Raw genomic sequence first — 12,738 nt, 5'->3', positions numbered from 1 at the left:
AAAAATAACCATAGTGGAAACCCGAATCAAGGAATATTGGGTTACGTGGAGAAATCAGTCGTAGCAGAGCATTGCATTTGCAATTGCCAAAGGATTGATTTCGACGGTACAGAACTACTATGCCACGCCAATTACTTTTGGGATGGCCTGGTGAAGGAAGCCATTGAAATAAAACTAGCGAAGAAGAATTTTAACAAAGACAAAGGTCTTGCTCTAAGTAGGAACTGGAAGTCGATTGTTAGCAAATTGGGTCAGCGCAAACCTGATTGGATGAGGACTAACCAATCAGGAGGAACAGATGATGGGGTATAAATACCACTGGACTAGACATACCCAGGCATCATCTTTGATGAAGGTGGCAGAGTTTGTCATTAAAACGTTGTTAAAATTGATACCTGTACCTGGCTGGAAGCCAGAGAAGAGTTTATTCATCATATATGGCCAGGAAAACATTAAATCCTTTTGCATTCAATTGTGTCCAACAGAGCCTTAACAATTTGGCAGAATTTTATTGGAATTTAGGAAACATACACAAATTACAGAGCTTAATTCAAGGCCTTCTAATGAAATTTTAGAAAATGGGCATCTTATCTTGCATGGGACAGATTATACATGTGCATTGTCTATATATTCATAATGTTCCTTTGACACACACATGAAGACAAAGATTCATATATACCTTGAGTTCTGCTTCAAGAAGAACTTTATCGCATTTCCTTATGGAAAATAATTATAAAAGTAAAATACATAGATTTTCATTTTGAAGAATTTGCATAAAGTATCAAAACAAGATCAAATACAGATCAGAAGAAATATTCTTTAGATAATATTCCATAATGTTGCCCGTAGTAACTTCTAACCAAGTTCTACAGTACATCTAGTGAAACATGTAAATTTTGTTGATTTTGTTAATTACAAAAATCAATATTTAACAAATTTGTTAAAATATTCCAAACAATTAAGGTACAATTTTGTTTGATGCTGCACCTCATGCTGGTGTTCTCAGTTCAATTTCATTCACCAATGTTATTATTTGATTCCATACACATTGTCTTATGATGTGTGTGGCAAAATAATGTAGTACTGAATTTAAATGGATGGAAAAATTGGACATCGATTGTGAAAATGACTTCCCACAGCAGACATGATAATTAAATTTCAGGCAAATTTTTGGAAAAGGGTGGATTTGTTTTTTGGAACTAAAGCCAGCAAGGCCATGATCCATATCTCTCCTCTTATCTAAATATTATACATTTGGCTACTTAAATGCAAACAACCAACAGGAAATAAATAAAGACAAACCTAAAACAAATGGGAATACTTTATTTTATAGTTATGAATGAAATTTAAAGATGCCAAATATAACTTATCAAATGAATACTTCAGTCTTAGCAGTATAGCAGGAATAATGTAAATTAGTTTGTTAAATAAGACTAAATTGATATTTTGCTCTGTTGACATTTGCATTGTTGACAATGCAAATCAATTTGAGTTGCTTTAAAAATTAACACAGTTCCAAAGAATCACAATGTATACAATATAAAGTTTTTTAACAGGTGTTTATATAAAATACATATTACATTGCATTTAGATATTCCCAAGCTAAATATTGCTCAAAAATCAAATCAATTTGCATCACATTTGACTCATGTGAATTTATAGCCAACTGTGTGGAATGAAGAGGCAGAGACTCATTTTGAATAATCTGGAAGAAGACTTGTTTTGAAAGTTGTCAATGTGTGCCAAACAATTTGCTATTTTATCACCAATATTCAAATATCTACATTTTTGAATCTTTTTATTTTTCAAAGCTACATAAAGAAAAAATGTTTCGATTATAGCAATATCCAAACATTTCTTATTAGTCAAATTGGGTTCTGTTATATACAGTAAAAAAATAAATTATTCACAGTTTTTATATATTCTTCAGTTAAATGTCTTTTTATAAGAAGATTCCAAAATAACTGCACTGCGTTCTCCTGCTGGGTGCTGTGCAATTCTCATTTTTTTAATTTGGTTAAGATATCATTTAACTTTGGTTTTGTGCAAAGGCTCAGCTTCATGACACGACATTGCAAATCATGAACCTGTGTATTTTGTTGTTTCCTGATCAATACTGGATAACAGTGTTTGGGATAAATACTGTATATAGAAAATGTGATGAATAAATTTTACAAAATAATGTTCTAGGATTAACTTGCAGCACTTCAGCAATCTATCCACTCAAATGTTTCTTCCAATTTTTATTTAATATTCCTCTCCTCTGCACCACACATTCCACTGAGCCATACAGTCTTGAACAAAAACTTAATGGCTTTCTTCTAATCTTGATTTGTTGCCCTCCCCTCCCCCCAACATCCACACACAAAAGTTGTCCTATTTCTATAATACATAATCCCAGATATTGCACAGCTATTGTTGACCTATCATTGCCAATACAAATATGTATCCCATAATCCTGAACCCCTATACAGTCCTACACCATCAAATCAACTTTCTCAGAAATGGTTAACGACATTACAATGATACTTCCAAGCCAGCAACAACAAAACACCAACTGAAAGAGCAAGATGGTGCTCAGAATACTAAAGTCTATTTTTCAATAACAAGCATTTGGAGATTCTCGTAGCAAGGTGATAATTTTGCACAGATATGGTTCAATTCTTCAAGATCCTCACTTTGCTCACATTTTAATATACCTGGGATGAGGTACCATACCTTATTCAAGATATCATGGAAAGTTCAGGAAATATATGGATCTGTATATTTAAAAGATTTCCTTTAACAATACTTCTTGGCTCCATCCTGAACAAATACAGACCATTCCACCACCTCCCTCCACAGACAACCCTCACCACCACACTACCTTCACAGGGGAAGATACTGAGAGGATCAATCTGCTGGTTATGACACCACATTCTTCCAGTCATAGACTCCTACACATCTGCTTTGTTAGTGTCACCTTCAACCTAGTCTAAAGCCAATGGGTTGAAATTCCACAATTGGAAATAACAAAGCAATACTATATATACAAGCTAAAGAATGCAAGGTGGAAAATACAATTTTTATATCTTCAAACACTGGTGCACCTGGCTGGTTACATTTGTGAAGGAGCTGTCTAAATCTTGGAATCTCTGGGGTTCAAAATCCTCAAGGTGGAGTTTTATATTTTTAATGAATATTGTTTCTAAATTTAAACTAGGCAATACCTGGAATTAAAACTCAAAACAATTGGTAAGTTTAGTTAATATTTTGAAGAGAAAGAGGTTAGATAGAATGCTTTTCTGAGTAAACATAAATTAAAATTGAAGATTTATAATAAATTAGGAAATGATTCAAATGGAAAGATGTATGATTTTTTAAAGATATCACTTAAATTTTGGCTTTGATAATTCAGAATTCAAATTGTATTCAAGGTAGCAAGACTGAACTTTCATTTAAATGTGAAAAAATGTCTCGAAAAGAAGCCTACTTTTAAAAAAAAGAGAAAATAACAAAGTTTAGGAATCACAGTGGCACTGATCTCATGAAGACTAGGGTTTGCTGCTCAAAATTTTGGACTGTACAGTATATCACCACCAGTACAAGAATCATGTGAATGCAGGAAATATGCATGATCATTTTCTTATTGCATGAGGTTCAGCTTTTTTTTGAATGAGCAATTGAATATTTTGGCATATTCATGAACAGAGAAATTTGCATGTAGTGAAACTGCGGTTAGCACTGCAGGATAGTAGGTAGCCTTGGTGCTTCGCTGCTTCAGAGGTCAGCCTGAGTTCGATTGTGACTTCTGAAGTTGTAGGGGGTTTTCATGATCTCCCTGTGAATGCTTAGGTTTCTTCTCGGTTCTCCAGTTTTCTCCCAATTCCCAAAGCTGCGGGAGGTAAGTGGGGGGGATAGGATAGAAGGGGTAACTCGGATGTTGACTGCCAGGAAATGTAGAGGCCCGACCCAGAAGTAGAGCAGCAGAGACTATTTTAGCTGTAAATGATACTTCGTTGTGTTAAGTGTCTGTTCTCTTTTGCTTTGTGGCCTCTTGGGGCTTGTTATTTTGCAGTTTAATAACAAAGGTAACTGACGGCTAGGAGCAACTGGTTTTAGCTGGCTGGTTTGGTGGGTGAACAAGGGCTGTGGGTGAGAATTGGATTTAAATAGGTTGCAGTTGGTGAGTTGGAAATGAATGACAGGTGGCTCATTAGCTGTGTGGAGACTGGGAGGTACCTGCCTGTGTACACCTGACAGGACCATCTGTCCTATGGCCAGCATTCAATGGCCCAGAGTTATCTGGATGGTTCTGATGGAACTCCTCAATGAGTGATAGATCCAAGGTGAAACTGGATGGCACCCAAGACCTCTCTTCCAGGCTATAACCTTCCCAGTTGACCAGGTACTGCACACCCTGTCCACAAGATGATGAATCTATCAACTGGTGAACTACGTACACTGGACTGCCTTCCACCATCCTTGGTTCTGGAGGTGCAGGCTCTGGTGGGTTGAGTGGTCCATGGACAACTGGTTTGAGGCAGGACACAAGGAAAGTCGGTGTGATCCTGTGGGCTGGTGCGGCTGGAGATGGTAAGTGACTGGTTGATGCGATGGATAATCTTCAAATGAACAATGAATCGGGGCAAGAACTTGTGGGAGGTGGTGTGCAGGGGCTGATCTCAGGTGGTCAGGGACCCACCCACAGTCCCCACGCTGGAATTCTCTGGCTGACTGTCCTCTGTACCCTCAGCAAACCAGGGCCCTGGAGTATAGGACCACCATGGGGAACAATGGGATTGGTAGCCTTGAAGCACTTCAAAAGGTGATATATCTGTGGCAGAGGTGTGCAGATTGTGGGACAGAGCAGATACATCTTCCATGTGGAAGAGTTAGAGGTCATGAATCATTGAAGAAACTTTTCCATTTGCGGATTCTCTTTCAGATTGAGCATCTGTCTGCAGATGATAGTGAGAGGACAACTCCCTGAGGTGCGGAGAAGGGAGAAAGGAGCTCAACAGAAGCGAGAGACAAAATTGTGGACTCCACTGTTCTGAGGTAACCTTGGACTTGAACTCCACGCTTGAGAAGCAGGTCCACCATCTCAGCAGCTGATGGATGTTCGGGGAGGGCAAGTGGGCCACCTTGAAGAACTGGTTCATCACTGTCACAATCACCAAGACCCCATCGGACGGTAGCAAACCCATGACGAAATCCATCGTGATGTAGGACCTCAGATCAGGGGACACAGGAGTCCTGAGGGCTGTTGGTTGGAGGAATTGGACTGGGCACATCGGGTGCAGACAGTGATGAACTGATGTACATCTGCGATGATAGTGGCCATCAGAACCAGTGTCGCAGAAAATCCAGAGTCTCTGGTGCACCTGGCTTTCCAGAGAGGGTCAAGGAGTAGGCCCACTGGTGTGTCTAAGAGCACATGGTGACCATCGCGTACATGCAAATTGTCAGGTGTGGCAACTGGTCCATGAGGCAGCAGGGTGCTGGCTTTTTTTTCACCGAAGGCGATGGCTAAGTCGTGGTATTCCAGTGGAAGTCTGGTGAGGTCGAGAGTTTTCTCGGTCTCCATGGATTTATAGGGAGAAATTGGCTAAGTTTGCAATGAACTGAATGACTAGGCAATGTGAGGGTCATGAGAGGAGAGCCAGGGGTAACCCAAGATAAGAGGATAGTAGGGCGAGGTGATAAGGAGGAATTGGATGCTCTCCTATGTACAGTGCGCACACTCCGACAATGCAGAACCACAAGGGACATGTGTCAATGGCCACGCTGCTGTAAGGGTGGAAGATAGGCTCGGTAGAAAGTCCGAGCTGCACACACACACACAAAGTCCAGTCCAGGAAGTTGCTTGCTCTACTGGAATCCATCAGAGCCTCCTGTGTGCATAGGGCTGTTGGGGGGGTGTGGTGAACAACAGTGAGAGTGAGTTGGACTATGGTGTTGCAACCAGAGGACAGGTGGAGCTTACCAGATAGAAGACCGCTTGTCTTTACTGGTGATTGACTTCGCAGTAAGTGCAAAGTTGTTTCTTCACCCACGCTCATGCTCTTGAGGGTGTTAAGGGAGCTCTCCCTACCTGTGTGGGTTCTGCAGGCATTGATAATGAGGCCCTGTAGCCTGAAACAGCTCTGGGAATGGAACTGGGGTTTGGTTGGTGAATTGGAGGGTTGGTCCACAAGACGCTTGCCAATTTGGAGGGCCAGAGAGATGAGACCTTTGCAGTTGGTGGGTATCTCCCAGGTAGACAGGTAGTCTTTCAAGTGCTCCGAGGGGCCATGATGGTAATGGGCCCACAGTGCTTCCATATTCCAGCCGCACTCTGCCACAAGGGTCCTGAATTCCATGATGTAATCCAGTACCTAGCGTGAACCTCGACGCAGGCAAAGTATCTGATCCACTGCCCCCCTTCCACCTTCTGGATGGTCAAATCCCCGCAGCATCTTAGCAGTGAGTTCCTCATATTTATTGTAAGTTATGATTTTTAGCAGCATCCCAGGTCAGCGCTCCGCCAGTCAGGAGAAAGGTGACAAAGGCAATCTTAATTTGGACCATAAAACAGATAGGTGGAACTGAAGTGCAACTGGGTACTGGAATTTGGGGCTTCAAGGGAGGAGGTTGACTGGGCAGCAGTGCTGTATCGAGATGGAGATCTGGTTGAGTGGTGAGCAGATCGGCACTGCTGCACTCCTATTTACGGACAACTTCTTTTAGGCAAGTGCACTCTGCTGGGTTAATCATTGGCTCACTCATCCTGTCAGAAAATGTACAGCAGTGGAGATGCTTTTAGCAATAAGCAGTACTTTGCTGATAAACTGCAAAATAGCAAGCCATGAGAGGCCTCAAAACAAGAGAGATCAGATACTTAACAGGACAAGGCAGCAAAGCAATTGAAGGCCAAGTGCAGCTGGTTGAGGCTGGCTGCTTTGCAGTGTGAACAAGGGCTGTGGATGAGAGCTGGGTTTAAAAGGCCTGAGTGGAGACTGGGAGGTGCCTGCCTGACAATGATTCAAAGAGTTTAATAGTTTCCTTCACTGTCTTAGGAGAATATAGTTATGTGAGAATTCTGAGTAATTACATTGGAAAATTCTAGGAAATTCTGAATCATCTTTGGAATAAGGGACATAATTCAGGGTTCTGACTAAAATAATAAACAGATATTAGAAGGTGTAATTTTCCTATATGCTGCATCCAAACACTATTTTTCCCCACAGTTCAATCTGAACCATGATTTGGAAATGCACTTGCAATATATTTGCACTCTGTCAAGTGGAAATATACTGGTTTGGATTGCTGCTTAAACAGAGCTGTGTCACCATCTAGTGGATAAATGATGTTATTCAGTCTAGGACAGGTTGATTAAGTTCTCAATTAAAGCAGCTTCAGTGAACTTTCAAATTGGTGGGCAAGTTAATGATCTTCAACACTTAGCTCCGCAGTAGAGAATTCACAGGCAACACGAGTGAATCTGCAGATGCTGGAAATAAATAAAAACACAAAATGCTGGCAGAACTCAGCAGGGGACAGCATCTATGGGAGGAGGTAGTGATGCACTCCTGATGAAGGGTTTTAGCCCAAAACATCGTCACTGCCTCCTCCCACAGATGCTGTCTGGCCTGCTGAATTCCGCCAGCATTTTGTGTTTTTATTCAACATCTAGCTGCTTAATTATGACTCAATAGAATGGGCAGAAACATTAAAACAGTACCATTAAATAGATCACAACTCTAATCTACACAGATATGATTCAATTTACCAGTTTTAAAAATAAACATTATTTTCACATAGAAATCTCCCACATCTCAAATAATGTTGGGGGCAAGAACATGAGTAAGGGAAAGAATGAAAAGAGGGGAGTGCAGAGTTGGTTGATTTAATACACATTTGTATGACATTTTTGTAATATTTTAATTGGAGGATTATCATCTGAATTGGTTATGTTCTGAATTAGAAGTTGAGGCATGTAAAGATAATATCTAAAACATAAAGGACTGACCTGTGATTCCCAATCTGTCCATAGTGGCAGATTATTTTTCTGCTTTGTGACATGATTAATACAAAACAGAACAGAAAAATCCCATACATCATTTAAAAAAGAATGCTGAAAGAATGTGATTAAAAGAAAATACTGATTAACATTATAGAATTTCAGTGTTTATTTGCCAATAATAAGGAACAGTCTCTGAGCTTGACACAACAAATGAAGAGCTTTATTAATCAAGCCTCATATTGGGGTAAGATTACCTATTGCTTAGGATGCCAAGGTGGGTAAGATGCAACAATAAATGGGCATTCCATCCAACCCAATTTCAACCTGACCATTTCTGGTATAATGAAGGCAGAGTGGTGGTCAGTATAACTAATCTAATCTTGGGTGGTGACTTGGCACTGAATTTTTGTTGAAGGATGCTGTGAAGATCTCCTTTCATCCAAACTATGTTTTTAAAGATCCATAGAGCAGATTCCCCGAGCCAGATGAAAGGCTTAATGGCTTTCTTGAGGTTAATTCTGTGTGGGTAAAAGGGACAGGTGAATTTCCAGCTGAACACAAGACCTTAAACAATAAACTACTTTTGCTGTCCATATGCTCTTCATTGCACACTAGCTCCCCTAATCAGCTTTCTGCCATCAATACTATCCCGGGTATTTGTCCTCATTTCCTTTGCACCCCAGTATATCTGCAACTTACTTCAGCTGACTTCAAATCATAGATTCTGAAAATGGAGCCGCTGGCATACACATGATACAACCAGCTTTCAATCTGGTTGATTTAGTTTGTGAAAACATGAAATAATAAAATAAAATACAGACCCTAGAATTTAAATTTGGCAAATCTCTGGGAAATCTAATTCTCAGTACTCTGGATCCTAAACATCTCCTTGCAATCTTACTGCTTTAATTAGCAAAACAGCTGGGACATTTACTTCAATGCCAATTTTTGAATGAAATGCTTCAAGCAGTAAACTGTACTAACACAGCATTGCAGAAAGATTTCTAGATGCTGATTGAGATACCCTGATAAAGTCTTATGGACTACAGTCCAATGTACAAAATTCGGTACGTAATTTTAAGTAGAGATCCAGAAATTCCAGTTTTGAATACTAATATTAACATGAGAATTACTGTTTGATTCCGTCACTTCCAATCAATCTGCAACACATTGTCATGGTACAGAAGCCATTATAACCCCATAAATGAGAAATTATACTTTGCATACAAATCATAAATTGCACAATCATTCAATTGTGCTCATTATCAAGCAGTTTTGTATTTCTCCTTTATTCTAATGCACCTACCAAGAAAACATCACTACATTCCTTTTTACTACATTTTCCAATGCTGATAGTAAATGGAATGCCTATCTTTAAATTTATTGTAACTGAACTTCTAATGATGAGAGTAGCTGCCAGTTTGATAATATTTGTAGTGTCCTATTCACATCTACTGAAATCACATAAATGACAATTTCCAAATATACAGTATACATGCCATCAATATGAAAAGGACTGAAACTGCCTTAGTTATTATTGGAATGAAAATATTTGTGACTGCAATGCTGTCAGATCTACCTATAGATGCCACAAACACATTGCTCTATTATACTTCCAGAGCATGCTATAGACAGCTGGAATGAGGTAACTACGTACCAAATCCTATCTGCCAATGGACTCAGAAATTTTCAATGGTTCTGAGATTAATGGGCAATTTCACTAAACTTTTAACCTGAAAGTGAAGAGTTTTTTTTTAAAATCAGAAGCATCACTTTGCTCATTTCTGATGCCCTCACTGTGCCAGCTGTGCAGAATATTTTGCCCAAATGACCACCATCTTTGGGCTTTATTATGCTGGAAAATTCTTAGAGTAAGACCTAATCTTGTTCTTAGCTAAAAAGCACACATTTCAGCAAAGATGACCAAAAATTGATGAGTAGCTGCTTTTCATCTTTCACCCTGCTGGGGATAAGGACTTTTCTAGCTTACCTTGCTATTTTTACATTGGTTGTTGGGTTTACTCATAAACCTTCAGAAGAAATTGAAAGTATTTTTATTTGAATTATATATAATAAAGTTATCTTTCAATGATAAAGCCATCTCTCAATGATAAAGTCATAATTCTTCTCTTTAAGCAACAACATGAAGCTTTGGGGTGCTATTTGTATACAAACAATATAATGGATCTGATTTCAAAAGCCAGCACCGTGGCACTTTAAAATGCACTGTGGTCCATCTAGTTTATTCCCTTCATGAAAAAGGCACTTACACACCTTCAAAAGTAATAAAAATTAAAAGTCATAATAAATAATTGCCCAGTAGAATTTTTTTTAAATCAAGGATTTGTCAAGTAATCTATACAATGTTAAGTGTAACTATTTAATAGTAGGCACTGAACCACCCAAAATAAAACTACAAGAAGAAAAATTTGGAGGAAAATTGATTTACAAGTGTTATTTAGTGTAATAACAGCAACCAAGAACGAATATCCTTTGTATGCAGCTTCTCACTGGTGCTAGCATACGGTGCAACTCAACTCTAGAAAACTGTTAGAAAATTGAATTGAGTCATTTTGGCAGATCTGGCAAACAAATCAATTTACTATCAACATTTTGAACATCTTATTTTCTGCTGAAGGCACTGATTCTTAACATTGCACTGATAGCCCTTGAGTGCTTTGCTCAATTCATCACTTTTGTGCAAGTTGAAATAATAATCTAACTGCAAGAACCATAATACTCAAACCGAATATGCTGCTCAGCCAACATTGATTCTGTCCTCCTCACCCCCAGAAGTCTTACTGGATAATAATCAGGAATCCAAGGTAACCTCCTTTCCTGAACTCTAAGTTATGTGAGGTTTTTAAACATACTCTAAGATATCAGATGGAAAATTAAAATGGGTCCTTCCCGATCTGTGACCCAGCATTATATGAGTTGTCTTGACCAGTTGCATGGAAGCTACACATATTTACTTTCAGATGAGCTATTACAACTATAGAATTACAGATAACATGATAAGCAAGGCTAAAGTTCACAATCATCAATCACATTCTGCATTTTAAAACACTGGTTAGAAACACATTTGATAAGTGAACCCATTGCTTTGGAATTTGAAAGGTTTGTGGTTAGTAACTTGGGCTAAAATTTACTCAGTGATTTCAGATGTTATCTTTGCATGCTCCATGAGATAAGCTCTCCCTCAGACACTTGAGCTGCTCTTCACCAAGTCTGATTTTATCTTCCAGCTCTCGCTGCTCGATGATTAGAGCAGATTTCATCTTTACAAAGTGAGTGTAATCCTGGAGCTCATCTTCTGACAAATGCTTAACCAGAATATCATGGACAGCGCGTTCCCTGCGATCCACGTGTTCCTTTAGCTCTTTGGCCTCTTCAAGTTGTGCTGTAAGTTGCTTTTTCTTTTCATTCAGTGCATGCTGGAAGTTAGAAGGAAGTGCTTTAGTCTCATCTTCATTTGATTTTTGCATTTTCCTTTATTGTTTCCTAGGCATTACATTATGTTGGAAAACATGATCATGCAACATTATAACCATTTAACTGTAGTCACGTTGTGAATACCAACAGGCTAGGTGGCTATTGCAATTGTCATAATTCAGCTCCATTGTGTTCTCACACAACACATTAGTAAGTTTTCACCATGATTACCAGGTAACAACACAAATACAGGGACAAGGCTTTCATTTATTCTAAGATCGAGCAAGGACTTTTCCCCCACATGGAGAAGTGAAATGGTTCTTCTAATGAAGAGCCTCTGACCTGAAAAGAAATCGCTTTCTACAGATGTTGCCTGATCTGCCAATTCTTTCCAAATTTTCAGTTTTCATTAGCAAATTATTTTTGATGAGAGAACAGAAGTTGAACATAGTAAATTTCATCTGTATGAATTTTTATACAAGGTGGCATTTTCAAAATAAAGAGAAATCTGGTTAGTAAAATTGAAACTCTTAGAATTCAAAGATCAGGGGCATAAAAATAAAAGGCAGAATCAGGGCAAAAGTTTGTTTTAAGACTGGAACTTAGTAAATTGTTCTGCAAGAATTAGCACAGGGATGTCTGCTTTCATTGGTCTTCAGTAATTTGCTGCAGATCATTGAGAGGTTAGCAGAATAGACAAATAATAGATGAAATTATTAGTTTAGTTTAGTTTAAATGTTTAAATTATTAGTTTAGTTTAGTTCTAAATGATATCAACATCAGAGAAATATGAGTGTATATGCACATAGACATTTGCAAGTATGTGGGTAAGTTGAGAGAATAGTTCATAAAGAACATGGGATTCTGGACTTTTATAAAGGTTCCAAGTACAAAAACTGTAAGGTTATATTGAACCTCCAACATTAAGAACAACTGTTCAGGCCACAGCATTTCAGTTCTGGTTAATAAGTGTTAGGAAGGATGTAAATGACATAGTGCTATGTTGGAAAAGATCCAAGGATGACGTATTTCAGCTACAAAGACTGGAAGGGAGAGGAAAGAAAACTTGTTAAAATGAGCTTAGATACGGTGAATATAGAGGAACTGCATTCATTTGTGGAGGTTTGAAGGTCCAAGGGATAGATATAAAGGCAAATATTCAATGGGGAAAGCAAAAAAAAACTTAAATGAATACAGACTGAGCTAATCAGGGCTTCTCAAAGGGAATCTGATGTGCACAAGGAAAAATCATTTGTAGACGAAGTGAAAACATGGGAAAATGGGACTGATTGAATTGCTCTTGAAAAAAAAAGCTC

The 12,738-nt window shown here is 38.6% G+C and overlaps 1 protein-coding gene across 5 annotated transcripts in view; it reads right to left on the bottom strand.

Moving 5' to 3' along the window:
• Nucleotides 1–447: 447 nt before the first annotated feature.
• LOC132398122 (protein Shroom4-like) overlaps nt 448–12,738 on the bottom strand; it is a 140,977-nt gene continuing 128,686 nt past the window's right edge. The window contains exons 10-11 of one of the 5 annotated variants that reach the window (XM_059977135.1): nt 11,140–11,424; nt 461–8,505 (exon numbers count right to left, since the gene is read on the bottom strand). In XM_059977135.1, the coding sequence (XP_059833118.1) occupies nt 11,149–11,424 (276 nt within the window). In that variant the 3' untranslated portion in view covers nt 461–8,505; nt 11,140–11,148. Of the gene's footprint in view, nt 11,425–12,738 lie in introns of all 5 variants that reach the window. The other 4 variants (XM_059977136.1, XM_059977134.1, XM_059977138.1 and 1 more) reach the window with 4 other exon arrangements.

The sequence above is a fragment of the Hypanus sabinus genome, chromosome 8 (genome assembly GCF_030144855.1).
Source record: "Hypanus sabinus isolate sHypSab1 chromosome 8, sHypSab1.hap1, whole genome shotgun sequence".
In the NCBI taxonomy this organism is placed as follows: Eukaryota; Metazoa; Chordata; class Chondrichthyes; order Myliobatiformes; family Dasyatidae; genus Hypanus; species Hypanus sabinus.
This window is presented reverse-complemented; position numbering and strand designations above follow the sequence as displayed.